Source organism: Erpetoichthys calabaricus, chromosome 13 (assembly GCF_900747795.2).
Source record: "Erpetoichthys calabaricus chromosome 13, fErpCal1.3, whole genome shotgun sequence".
Taxonomy (NCBI): domain Eukaryota; kingdom Metazoa; phylum Chordata; class Cladistia; order Polypteriformes; family Polypteridae; genus Erpetoichthys; species Erpetoichthys calabaricus.
In genome coordinates this window covers 93,797,481-93,811,982 of record NC_041406.2, presented here as the reverse complement: position 1 = coordinate 93,811,982, position 14,502 = coordinate 93,797,481, and the positions used below count along the sequence as shown (strand labels likewise).

General features: G+C 37.4%; 1 protein-coding gene across 13 annotated transcripts in view; it reads left to right on the top strand.

Moving 5' to 3' along the window:
• LOC114663507 (probable thiopurine S-methyltransferase) overlaps positions 1-14,502 on the top strand; it is a 261,664-nt gene that overhangs the window by 228,859 nt on the left and 18,303 nt on the right. For 9 of the 13 annotated variants that reach the window (XM_051935759.1, XM_051935750.1, XM_051935757.1 and 6 more), the window contains one exon: positions 7,934-8,008. The exons of the other annotated variants lie outside the window; for them this stretch is intronic. In XM_051935759.1, coding sequence (XP_051791719.1) covers positions 7,934-8,008 — 75 coding nt within the window. The remainder of the gene's footprint in view (positions 1-7,933; positions 8,009-14,502) is intronic. 13 annotated transcript variants of the gene reach the window in all.

Sequence of the window (14,502 nt, the reverse complement as noted above, 5' to 3'; positions counted from 1 at the left end):
CTCAGTCTTATTGAAATGTTGTAACATGATCTGAAACAAGTTTTCATACAAAACATACCAGAAATAAACAAACTAAAAAAGTTCTGTAAAAGGGAGTGTTCAAAAATTCTGCCTAAATTCTTCAGAGGTCTGATCAACCACCACAAGAAATGTTTGCTTAAGGTTATTGCTGGTAAAGAAGGTTCCCCATTTACTAAGATAGTTGTAAGAGCTCACATACTTTTTCTATTCTTGACTTTGAATATTTAAAACATACAGTATTTGAAATGTTTTATGTGCTATTTCTTTTAAAATATTGTCTTTATCAATTATTATGACTTACATGAAGATCAGATCACCTTTTAGTAGCCATCCATGGAGGAATCCTGAAGATTCCAAAATGTTGACACTTTTCTTATGAATTTACATTAATGTATACAGTGCAATCAAGGTCCATGTTATTGTTGTTTCACCCATAGGTGCTGCCCCGATCCAGAATGCAATATATGCACAATAAAGAAGGTTTTTGTTATTAACACAGGCACCGAGTACAAGTGAATATAACACAAAGCAAAAAAGGCCTTGGATTGTTGTGAAGCTTTAAACATAACAGGCTTCATTGAAGGTTTAGTGTTTAGGATGTCTCACTACCCATTCTGTGCACTTTTTCAGTGCCTGTCTTATTTATCCTTTTTATTGTATTCTTTTTTAGTAAGATGCCATCCTACAAACCAACTAAGAAATCGTGAACAAGTATATGCCTCAGGTTAAGAATTGTTTCTAAAGATGTAAACCTTGAAGTGCAGCTTCAAACCCAAATAAAAGGCCATATATTCAATTCATAAATCTTTCTTTACTGTATGATCTATATGACACCCGTGAATTAACTTAGGGTGTCTCTGCTGTGTTCGTGTTGGTAAGACAGAAGAACCAGACACTGGAAAAGCAATCAAATTAAACTGCCTGCCATGTTCCAGCCTCTTCTTTGGCTTCTGATGGGATTTTGCTGTCACTAGAATCAACATTAAATATGTCCCTATGCCTGACCATTACTTTACATCTGTCTTTTTGATAATCACTAACGCAAGTATCTTTATTTGCATATGAGTAACTTGGCAATAGACCTTTTTTGAATGATAAGCAAATTGCACAGCAAAATAAAATAGAACCTTACTAAATAGAATATAGTGGATTCAGACTCCCTAACTTTCTGCAAAACTGTGTTGTAGATTTAATATTAAGTGGATAAATTTGGCAAGCTAAATAGATGTGGTATAATAACCTGCTCCTCATATACTTTTTATAAAATCACTTTGCAGGTTATACATTATATTCATGGGTGGTTATCCTTGGTTAAGCCACCACTAAATTATCTCAGAGTAACATACAGGGTACATAAATGTTTGATTAATCATTAGACGTACTAGATCTAGTTCAGTTTTATTTGCTGTTTTAAGATGATTCCACTAGATGTCACTGGAAGCTTCCTTTACGATTTCCTATTACAATACGTGTTGGTTATGCTAAATGAACACCCAAGTGGACAAGGCTTCGGAGTAAGTTTGTAATGCAGAGATACTTCTAGGGCTTTAACATGGCAAATCTTCTTTAATGATGACTGCCTTGATCAAGTGTTACATTATTTTACACATTGCTTTTACAACATTTTCCGTAAGTCTTCAACTCTTCAAGGAAGCAATTATCAAAATTTCCGTTCAACAAGTCTAGATGTGCGACTGTCACATAGGTTAAGTCATCAGCTTCTTTCACTTCATTCTCAATAATAAGGGTTTTGAATCTTTCGAATGTTTTTTGACGAAGCCTCGAATTTGATCACGTACCGCAAATATTTCAGCTTGGTCCATTCCTTGTAAGTATAAATTCAGTTAATTTAATTTCAAAAACATATCTATCAAACACGTGAATCTTCAGAATAAAGTCTTCATCGTGCAATGATTTTGCATAATCTTTTTTTTTATCCAGAAATATTGCGACTTCATCACGGAGTTCAACAAGCTTTGCCAGCACTTTGCCCCTCAACAGCGAACATTCCTCAGTGTGCAAAAGCAGAGCTTTCTGGAAACCTCCCATCTCCTCGCAACGTTTTTTGAATAAGCATGACTGTAAAGGCTTAGTCTTGATGAAATTTATGATTTTCATGGGAGTGTTTAAAATGCTTTTCAAATTGTCTGACAGCTCCTCTTTGTAAACTGCAGTCAGTCCATGACACAGTTGGAATTAGCTTAAGAACTCAAGTCACAATACCACTATTTTACCACGCCTATCCTGTGTGGCATCAGGGCATATGCCAACACAGTTCATCTAGTGCATAACCTTCGTTTTTACATAAGTATCATAAATTCTCAAAATTTCCTCACTAGTACTTCAAGTAATTGGTTAACAAAAAAAAAGTATATTTATGCAATTCATTGTTCCATATAAAACTTATGTAAACAATTTATTGGGACAACCGTTATACAACGTTAGACTCATCCAGGTGCAACAAAAAATATTTACCGTATATACTCACATTTAAGTTCTCCCTCGGATAAGTCGGGGCTTGATTTAGTTTAATAGATTAGATAATTTCCGGTATTTTATAATGTTGGTCATATAAGTCGAATGGGGAAAACTCACGCTATTGGTTCAAGAGATTATGATATGCTAACGCCCACCTGCGAGAGTAACCATGAAGCACATTGCCTTTTTTTTCTATGTATTGTGCCTATGTGACCACACGGTAATACCTGAACTATTTCGAAGCTACGTTTGTAGTGTTTAGTGTTTTTGTATCTCACACCCTCATACACCTTTATCGTAAGAGCATCCCTTATCTACGATGGAGCGTTCGATCAGAAGAAAATATGAAGCTGGTTTTAAATTAAAGTCGTTGAAGTGAGGAAAGAAATTGGTAACTGCGCTGCTGTAATAAAATTCACTGTGTCTGAGAAACTGGTCTGAGATTGGAGGAAGCAAGAAGATGTAAAAAAAATAAAATAAATAATTATCTTATTTTTGAACAGGCGTATAAGTCGAGGTCTGTATTTTGTGATTGATTTTTCGGGTTTCAAAACCCAACTTATACGCGAGTATATACGGTACTCTCATTAACTCTTTTGATAAGCTGATCTTCTACCTACTGGTATATTTCATCAATTCTGCATGCCACTGTGTTCTTTCAAAAGTTGTTGTCATCAAATATAACTCCAAAAGCATCTTTTATTACTGGGAGAACTAAAGACTTGTCAGTTGTGTGGGTCTTACCCGAGTGTGCAATTTACAAACTAATGCTTGTGAAATGAGAGAGCTTATTTTTCAACCTATTTCTTTTCGTTTCTATCTGAAAAAATGAAGTGGCTTGTTTTTCAAATCCATTTCCTTTGTTTCGATATGCCAAAGTAACTTGTTTGGTCACATACCTGTTTGCGAGAATTTTGCAGCAAACAACGCACTGCGAACGTGGTTCTCTTTTGTCACCATTCCACATAAATCTGAATTGTTATTCAGAATCATACTTTCTTACTATTTTTCTTTGTTTTGTTAATTGGGAACTTGTGTAATGCTTTTATTCAATTTTCCTTCAATTGTCTGTTTCGCCTGCGTCAGACTCTTCTTTTTGTTCCTGCATTTTAACAGCCTACATTTTTGATGGATTTTTTTGTCCACTATTTATCCGATACTACGTAAACTATAAAAAAAATTAAAAATAATGAGAGAAGCACTAATTATTTACAAGATGCTAATAATAAATTAAGAAAACACTGTTTATTTGCATTTATAAACAACTCGCTTGTATCGAACAAGATAAATGTATGCACCAGTTTTTTTAAACTGTCACCTCGCACGGCCACTTCGATTAAGGTTCCCAAACACATTGTGACACGTAATTAACAAGTTTGTTTTGACTGCATGCTCATCTGCTCTCTACAATTTTGAGCTGTGCAGAGTAATGTAGTGTAATTGCTACATAGTGTTTTACTCTTAAGAGTTGATTGTTAACTAGGTAAAGTTGGCAATTTCCATATGATCTTTAACTAAATCAACTCTGAATTGTCCATTCCTGGACTGTTGGTGAGTAAAACTCCCCTAATCAACAAATAGACTAACCTCACATTTTAAAGGGTCACAGCCCATTTTTTGGGAGTCCCTGCGGTAGGTTATTTAACTATTTGACTGCCTGTGTGGTCAAAACCTCAGTGTGCACTCACTATCACATGACAGTTTTATTGATCTGTGCTCATGGGGGAACATGACTTAAAAACAATAATCCACCCAAAAATAATATTTTTTTAATATCTTACAATACCCCATGTAGTTTGTGGTGATGGCTGAGAAAAACTTATTATCTCCGGTCTGCATAAAAACATGAGACTGAAAATTTTCTGATAGGATAGGCATCAGTGGACACCAGTGCTGGACCACGGCAAACAATATCAAAAAGTCCATGCAGAAAATATTGCGTTACTCAAGTGACAAACATCAAGTCATCCTGGCAAACCAGCATCCATTATTTTCTAAAATATTGTTGAATAAATACTTCCCAAAAATCAGAGCAGTGCTTGCAAAGCAAACACATTCATGAGGGAACAAGCTTTTGAATTGAAAGCAAGACTCTTGACTCATCAATGAGGGAATTAGGTGGGTCTTCAGCTCAAATGATTGTTCCCATGTGAATCTGTTTCCTCTGCATCCACTGCTCTTGATTTTCTGGATGTATTTATTTACTGATATTTTTAGCAAAATCCTGCATGTGTTTGCCTGTTGTGAGTATGCGAATGTATGAGTTGAAATGTATGTGACACGAGTAATGTTGAGATTTGTTTTGTGGATATTTTTATATTGTCTGCTGTGGTCCAGCATTGGTCACCATAGATGCTCATTCAATCAGAAAATGATCTGATTGTTATATTCAGCAGAATGTTATCTCCCTTCTGCATGAAAAAATGAGATTGAAAATTGTTCTTGGCCATCACTACAAACTACCTGGAGTAAGTAACTTATATGAATATGTCATTTTTGGGTGGTGTTTTGCTTTAACAGAATTAATTTATTATTGCACCGTACCTAACATGTATGCGTTTTTGTAGTTAGTCACACATATTCTCCTGTAGTCTCAGCTGTTTACTATGACATTTTAGTCTCTAAGTATGCATATTATGAAACAAATACTTGTGTATAACTTGTAAAAACTCAGATTCCTCATTACAATTACACATTAAATTAATTTTTATAGGGCATTATTTTCTTAGCGTGATCCATACCTGGAACTCAACCTGAAGTAAATGTAGCCATCTAGCTTCAGTCTTTCCTTGGCCTACCTCACACTGGCCCCTTTGTGGGCATCTGTTTTTGGTGTGTTCAAGTATATTTATTGCCTGTCACTATAAACTACTCCTTCTCATGCACTATTTGTACTTATCCCAGAAGATGTGTCTTTAACCAGAATACACTCTAATATAATGGCATTTCCAGCCTCCCTGGCTGGGTGCCTAATTCTTTTAAATTGAAAACAGGCTGCCCCACCCTCTTGTGTATGTTGACTTAGAAATGTTTTGCATTTCCTGGTTGTGCCCTTTGTGCATGTTTGAATGTGTACATAGCAGTTGTCAGAGTACAAAGCTTCAATTCTGTTTATTTATTCTTTTTTCTGTTCTATTGTATGATGTCTTTTGAATTATACCAACCATGACTGACATTAATGTACTGCATTTGTTTATGGATAGTATATTATATAGAAGCTTGGATTTACTGGCCTGTAGAATTCAGTACATAACATACCTGTAGTTCTATCCAATTATTAAACCTGCTTATTCGGGACAGGATCGTGGGGAAGCTGGATCCTATCCCAGCAAGCACTGGGCACAAGGCAAAAACAATCCCTGGAGAGGGTGCCAGACCATTGAAGGCTTACACAACATTTTAAAAGTAATAAACATCACCACTTGAGCTGAGTAGACTCCTGCCATACCTCACTATGTACTTGTGAAGCTACAGTATGTATTCAAGAAACACAGGCTGTAATGCAAATCAGCATTTCTATGGGAGCTTTTCATTGGAACAGTAAAGACCACAAGATACAGTGCATCCGGAAAGTATTCACAGCGCATCACCTTTTCCACATTTTATGTTACAGCCTTATTCCAAAATGGATTAAATTCATTTTTTTCCTCAGAATTCTACACACAATACCCCATAATGACAACGTGAAACAAGTTTACTTGAGGTTTTTGCAAATTTATTAAAAAATAAAAAAATTGAGAAAGCACATGTACATAAGTATTCACAGCCTTTGCCATAAAGCTCAAAATTGAGCTCAGGTGCATCCTGTTTCTTCTGATCATCCTTGAGATGTTTCTGCAGCTTCATTGGAGTCCACCTGTGGTAAATTCAGTTGACTGGACATGATTTGGAAAGGCACACACCTGTCTATATAAGGTCCCACAGTTGACAGTTCATGTCAGAGCACAAACCAAGCATGAAGTCAAAGGAATTGTTTGTAGACCTCCGAGACAGGATTTTCTCGAGGCACAAATCTGGGGAAGGTTACAGAAAAATTTCTGCTGCTTTGAAGGTCCCAATGAGCACAGTGGCCTCCATCATCCGTAAGTAGAAGAAGTTCGAAACCACCAGGACTCTTCCTAGAGCTGGCCGGCCATCTAAACTGAGCGATCGGGGGAGAAGGGCCTTAGTCAGGGAGGTGACCAAGAACCCGATGGTCACTCTTTCAGAGCTCCCGATGTCCTCTGTGGAGAGAGGAGAACCTTCCAGAAGGACAACCATCTCTGCAGCAATCCATCAATCAGGCCTGTATGGTAGAGTGGCCAGACGGAAGCCACTCCTTAGTTAAAGGCACATGGCAGCCTGCCTGGAGTTTGCCAAAAAGCACCTGAAGGACTCTCAGACCATGAGAAAGAAAATTCTCTGGTCTGATGAGACAAATATTGAACTCTTTGGTGTGAATGCCAGGCGTCACATTTGGAGGAAACCAGGCACCGCTCATCACCAGGCCAATACCATCCCTACAGTGAAGCACGTGGTGGCAGCATCATGCTGTGGGGATGTTTTTCAGCGGCAGGAACTGGGAGACTAGTCAGGATAAAGGGAAAGATGACTGCAGCAATGTACAGAGACATCCTGGATGAAAACCTGCTCCAGAGTGCTCTTGACCTCAGACTGGGGCGACGGTTCATCTTTCAGCAGGACAATGACCCTAAGCACACAGCCAAGATATCAAGAGTGGCTTCAGCACAACTCTGTGAATGTCCATGAGTGGCCCAGCCAGAGCCCAGACTTGAATCCGATTGAACATCTCTGGAGAGATCTTAAAATGGCTGTGTACCGACGCTTCCCATCCAACCTGATGGAGCTTGAGAGGTTCTGCAAAGAGGAATGGGCGAAACTGGCCAAGGATAGGTGTGCCAAGCTTGTGGCATCATATTCAAAAAGACTTGAGGCTGTAATTGCTGCCAAAGGTGCATCGACAAAGTATTGAGCAAAGGCTGTGAATACTTATGTACATGGGATTTCTCAGTTTTTTTATTTTTTCCCTTTCATTACATAAAGGAACACTTCCATCTGTCCACAGACAAAAATCTGCTTATCCACAACAGAGTGAGGAAGCTTTGAAACCAGCTCTTATACCTCTCCAAAATATGTGTTTTGTCAAAATTGTCTGTAAGGTACAACAGTTTACAATATTGCCAAGTATCAAACAGCAGAGCATCCTGCTGAATCTCAAAGTGAAGTAACGTCAAGGATTTTCATCATTCTCAATAGGAACTAATACTTAAAGTAATTTGAGGAATAGACAAGTCGAGTGATTCAAGCTCATTTTGGTGTTACTATAATGCATTTTGTCATTTCAAAGGTTTAAAAAATTATATATATGTAGCTTTAAAAAAAGACTTAATTAATATTCCAGGCTGACTAGTCTTGTTTTTGTTTTCTTTTTCAGCTCTGTTGTTGGACGCTTTGATGGGATATGGGATAGAGGTTCCATGGTTGCTATTAATCCTTGTGACAGGCAACGGTAAATTAACACACACACGGAGTGGTTGATATTATGTTAATATATATTTATTATACTGTATATGCTGTTTATACATCTTTATGTATATACACTCACTGAGCAAATTATTCGGAACACTGTACTAATACTAGGCCACCTTTTACTCTCAAAACAGCCACAATTCTTTATGGCACAGATTCCACAGGATATTGTAAACGTTTAGATTCTGGTCCTTGCTAACATGGTTGCATCATGCACTTTCCCTGATTTTTTACTTGCAAGTTAATGCTGCGAATCTTCCATTCTGCCACATCTTAGAGGTTTTCTATTGGATCCAGATTTGGTGAAAGGGAAGGACATTGATCAACACTGAACTCATTGTCATGTTCAAAAAACCAGTTTGAGATGACCTTAGCTTTGTGACATGGTGCATTATCATGCTGGAAGTAGCCATTTGAAGATGGGTAAATTGTGGCCATGAGAGGATGCACATGGTCAGCAACAATAATCAAGTAGGCCGTGGATTTCAAGCGATGATTGGTATTAACAGGTCCAAAATGCGCCTAAGGAAACATCCCCCTCACCATTACACCACCACCACCAGCCTGGACTGTTGACACAACCCTACCATCTGTGTGCCTCAGAAGAACTTGAGATTCATCAGACCAGGTTTTCCACTGTCCTGTTTTGGTGAGCCTGTGCCCACTGCAGCCTCAAATTTCTGTTCTTGGCTGACAGGAGTGGAACCTGACCTGGTCTTCTGCTGTTGTAGCCCATCTTCCACAAGGTTTGACGTGTTGTGCATTCTGAGATGCTTTTCTGCTCACCACAGTTGTACAGAGTAGTTATCTGTGTTACCTTAGCCATTCTGTCAGCTTGAACCAGTCTGACCATTCTGCTCTGACATCTCTCATCAATGAGACGTTTCCTGCCATTAACTGGATGTTTTTGGCTTTTCATGTCATTCTGGATAAACTCTAGAAACTGCTGTGTGTGAAATTCCCAGAAGATCAGCAGTTACTACAATACTCAAATGAACCTGTCTGGCACCAGTAATTATGCCACAGTTAAAATCACTGAGATTACGTTTTCCCCATTCTGATGTCTGATGTGAACATTAAACGAAGTTCCTGGCCTTTATCTGTATGATTGTATGCATTGTGCTACTACCACGTGATCAAATGATTGGATAATTGCAAGGATAAGCTGGTGCACAGGTGTTCCTAGTAATTTCCTCAGTGAGTTTGTATGCCATTTATACACCCACACATTGTTCATATTAAGTCTTTTTTAGAAAAGAGAAGTAGTGTAATGGAGTCAATGGTTGGCACTGCTGCATTACAGCTTTAGAGACTTGGGATTGATTGCTTCCTCAACCATTGTCTGTATGTAGTTTACATGTTCTTAACATGTTTGAAGAGGTTGTTTGATGGTATTTTGGTTCATGTATCAAAGACATGCATGTGATTTTTGTTGGTGACACTAAATTGATCCATTATGCACCCGTAATGAATGTCCTTCCAGGATTGTTTTCTTCCTTATTCCATCCATTGCTATTAGGATAGGCTGCAGTTTTCTTTGAGACTATATAAAAAAAAGTGGATTGAGAAAATGGATACGTGGTCTTTAATATACCGTATATACTCCCATTTAAATTCTCCCGCGGATAAGTCGGGACTTGATTTTACAGTATAATTTCTGGTATTTTATAATGTCGCTCGTATAAATTGAATGTGGAAAACTCGCGCTATTGGTCCAAGGGATTATGACATGCTAACGCCCACCTAAGAGAGTAACCATGGAGCACACGGCCTTTTTTTTCTATGTGGGTGCAGCAATACGCTGTATTAACGTGTGCTCTTAACCTCTCTGGTAATACCCGAACTATTCTGAAGTAACGTTTGCACTGATTTGTGTTTTTTGTATCTCACACCCTCATACACCTTTATCGTAAGAGTATCCCTTATCTAGAATGGAGAGTTCGATCAGAAGAAAATATGAAGCTGGTTTTAAATTTAAACGTCATTGAAGTAGCAAAAGGAATTGGTAACTGCACTGCTGCAACAAAAGTTGATGCATCTGAGAAACTGATGCGAGATTGGAGTAGGCAAGAAGATGTTTAAAAAAACACTAAATGTCGCGTTTCTGAACGTGTGTACAAGTCGGAGTCTGATTTTGTGATCGATTTTTCAGGGTTTCAAGACCTGACTTATATATGAGTATATACAGTAGTTTTTTTTTTTAAAAATGGTGGCTAGATTCAGAAATCCCACTGAATAACCGTGCATTGTTAATTCAGTGCTGCAGTCAAAATATGCGACCCTAGAAGCATAAAAATAGTTTTAGATAGTAACATGAAAAGAGGAAGCACCAAAGGTAAGCATTGACATGAACAATAAATACAATCTGAAGAGTAAATCCAAAATAAGCTAAGAAAGGATGCTGTAGTAACTGACAGTATGATGTAAATCAGATCAAAGTCAATGCAGCAGCATTATGGTTTGTAAAGCTAAAGAGTTCCGGGCAACTCCAATTCTAATCTCTGTGTACAGCTGCGCAGTTTCACTTTTACAATGGCAAGATAAATTAGTTTAAGATTAACTGAAAAACTGTTGGTTGAACAGATAAAGTATAATATGTTGGTTGTTCAATAACAGCCCATTTCAGAGAAAGTTTCCTTTAGGCCCTACACCACTCCTGATTTGTGTAAAGTGTGCCATAAGCAGTTTGGTTTGTTCAAATGTACTTTAAATTGCTAACCCTAAGAACAGCTGAATTCTCATTTACGTGTTACTCGTATGACCTGCAGTTTCAAGGCAAATACTGACAGTCATTTTTATGCACTGTCTTGTAGAAAAATGATACACTGTCTTCTTAACATTGCTTAAGGTTTGGGCCAGGATAAGGCTAATCCATAAACTAATATATTTTCACTACACAGTGCAAAATGCTATCACAAATATAATCATTGAACAAATCTAGCAGCTTTATGTCTTCCTATGTGGTTTACTTATGTGTGCTGTGTGTTGTTAAATAATCCGTTCATAAATTTTGAAAGACTGAAGGTTCCAGCTCCCAGCAGTCCAAGCAATGGATATGCATTGTACAGATGTCTTTCCTGAAAATGTACAACTGTCTTAACAGTATGAACACTATAAACATAGAAGTTCAGTTATGACTCTGAAGATCTCCAACTCAATGCATCTTCTAGTCAGCACAAGGGAGGATTGCCATACTTTTGAACCTATAGATTTTACAAAGTCCCTTAAAATTAACACTCTTTTACATTTTATTGTTTTATAAAGCATTGAATCATAATGTATTTAATTTGGCATTTTTGACATTCAGGTCAGGTCAGGTTGGGGAGCATGCACCCACCACTGATGAAACAGCTCAGGATACCGGTTGGTAACCCCCCAGGCAGACACACAGTCCAGTCCCACCCTCCAGAAATGATTGTCTATCTGCTACAGTCAGATGTTATGTGGGTGTCCCCTTGGCCTGGTCCAGCCAATTGCGTCCTCAACTGTGAGAATCCTGAAAGCTGGATCACCCTCGGGGAATAGTAGTACTGTAACGCTTCCTCACAATGCAGATAATGTGCCTCATTCGGGACGCCATGAGCAACACCTCATTCGACACAAAGTCAAACCAGCGGTACCCAAAGATTCTCCAAAGAGAAACACTACCGAAGGAGTCCAGTCTTCGACTCAAGCCACTGGATAGCATCCATGTCTCACAACCATATAGAAATTTTTGACATTGATCAACAAGAAAAGACACTTTAATGTCTAAGTGAGAAAGTGGTCTACAAATATAAAACACAAAAAAATCAATCACATAAATATTCACCCCCTTTAATATGACACATCTAAATCCTCACTGGTGCACCCTAATATTATTAGAAGTCACAGAATGGGGTGTGTTTGTTCTATTTTTGCTTTATCTACACTTTTACACGTAGATTCAGCTTACATTTGTATACTTACTGAAGTATTCAGCTTGTACTTGAAAAAGCATTTTACTGTGAGTCGGGTAATTTGAGAATAATTTTACGTAGCCAGGCAGAAACAGCACAGCACTTGTACTATCATTTTACATGCTTTCCTCCCATATTCCAAAATTTTGTAGTTATAGTTAGCCAGTGACTTTATTATCTCCAAAAATGAAAGAACAGAGTTGTACTCATGGAGTCCTATCTAGGGTTAACTATTGTCTTATGTCCATTACTGCAAGGATGCATTATAATTCTCTCTAACTCCTCGGAGATAAAGGGATTTAGAAAAATACATGAATGGAAAATGCTAGCAGAATTCTTACTGAAGTCCTAAAAGAAGTACAGTATAAATAAATTGTACAGAGTTTTCACAACACAATGAAGTAATTGTTAGTGACATTTTGCTTTGTGATCAGCTACTCTGACGCACCATTAGAAACCGTGCCAGACAGAGGGCATCTCATGCATACACCTTGATGTGGTTTGCATATATCATGATGTAATGCAGAGCCAGATTTTTTTTTCACCCTGCAAGTATTGCCAAGTCAATTTTGTAATAAAAAGCTTCAGTCTTTCATAATAATTCTTCAATCTCTCTGGGCCTTTCAAAAAAGTCATATAAAGTTCACAGTATGCAACATTCATGCGTATTAACATCCTGCACAAGCAAAAAAGATAATATAACATTATAAAGCCTTAAAAGTAAAGTAAAAAATATCTGGCATTAGTACTTGTGGACACTTGTATGTGTATTTTCATATCAAAAATTGGAAATGCCAAATTAATACTATGTGTCATTTCAATTGTGTCTTTTTTGTATTGTTAATTGTGTGAAATGTAAAAAGGGCTATTTTAAATTAGTTTATGTCAATTTGAATAATGAACATAGCTTATTAGTGTTCAGCAGATTCAATTACCTGATACTTTCCTAATTATGATAATGATTTAAATTATATTTAATTACTTGCATGACATGTTAATGTTGAAAAGTAGAGAAACTGGGTGTGCTCACAAACCTGATACCAAATGCTTAATTGGAGGACCAGACCTGTAAGTTACCTGAGCTTTTAAATCTATATAAATCAATCATAATAGCCTGTCTGTTTAATTGTTAGGCTTCATTTGATGCTATTTATCCATTTTGCACATAAAGGAACTCTTTTTCCACCTGCAGATCACATCTTGTCCGTTTGTTTGTTCGTCACTCACACGAAAACAGCTAAAACGATTTTCACTAAATTTCAAATTTTTTCTACGTGGCTTTTCAAAAATTTAATCAGGGAGGAAGGTTGTAATAGGGGCCAAAAGTTGTGCATTATCTAAAAACTTTTGAGTCAAACTAACGAAATTTTGCATGTAATTTTAAGCTGAGTCAACTTAAAATCCAGGCTACATGGCATTTCAAATATTTCACCAAAAAGGATAGTTGACATTAGGTTAGCAAAAAATGAATCACTTCAAAGCTACAAAACCACATAACATTTAGCACAGGGACCTCAAACTCCAGTCCTGGAGGACCACCGTGGCTGCAGGTTTTCATTCTAACCCTTTTCTTAATTAGTCACCCATTTTTGCTGCTAATTAACTTCTTTTGAATTCATTGTGATTCAACTCAGACCCAATAATTGTTTCTTTTTCCTTAATTAGCAGCCAATCAATAATGAGATGCAAAATGAACCAAAACATGACCAGCAAACTGTGTCCATCAGACAATATCTGAAAATAAAAAGGGTGGAGATCTCGGGAATGTTGATTTGCTCAGGTCCCCAAAACATTTTAACAGTGCTCTTACAAAATTAAAGAAAAAAATCAACAATATCGGTAAACATCTACTATTGCACAGTGAGAGCAGCAACAAGCCATGGAATCAAAGAACTTGTTTAATGAACAAGACTCTACGTCTAATTAAGCAACTGGTTGGAGTTTGAGAACTCTCACTTCACATTTAGTTTCTTTTTAAGGAACGAAATGAAGCAATTTAGAGGAATGATGAAGAAGAAATTCCCGGGAACAAATCTTAAAAAACAAATCGATTAAAATTAATTCAAAAGAAGTTAATTAGCAGCAAAAACAGTTCACGAATTATGAAAAGGGTTAGAATGAAAACCTGCAGCCCTCGAGGACTGGAGTTTGTGATCCCTGATTTAGAACATACTGTATATCTACTGAGATGGTCCTATATTAAAATGATACCAAGGAGGCAAAAGTACCATATATACTCGCATTTAAGTTCTCCCGCTGATAAGTCGGGGCTTGATTTTACCATATAATGTCGGTCGTATAAGTTAAATGTGGAAAACTCACGGTATTGTTCCGAGAGATTATGATATGCTAACACACACCTGAGAGAGTAACCACAGAGCGCACTGCCTTTTTTTTCTATGTATTGTGCCTACGTGACCACACGGTGATACCCAAACTATTCTGAAGCGACGTTTGCACTGTTTTGTGTTTTTTGCATCTCACACCCTCATAAACCTTTATCGTAAGAGCATCCCTTATCTATGCTGGAGCGTTC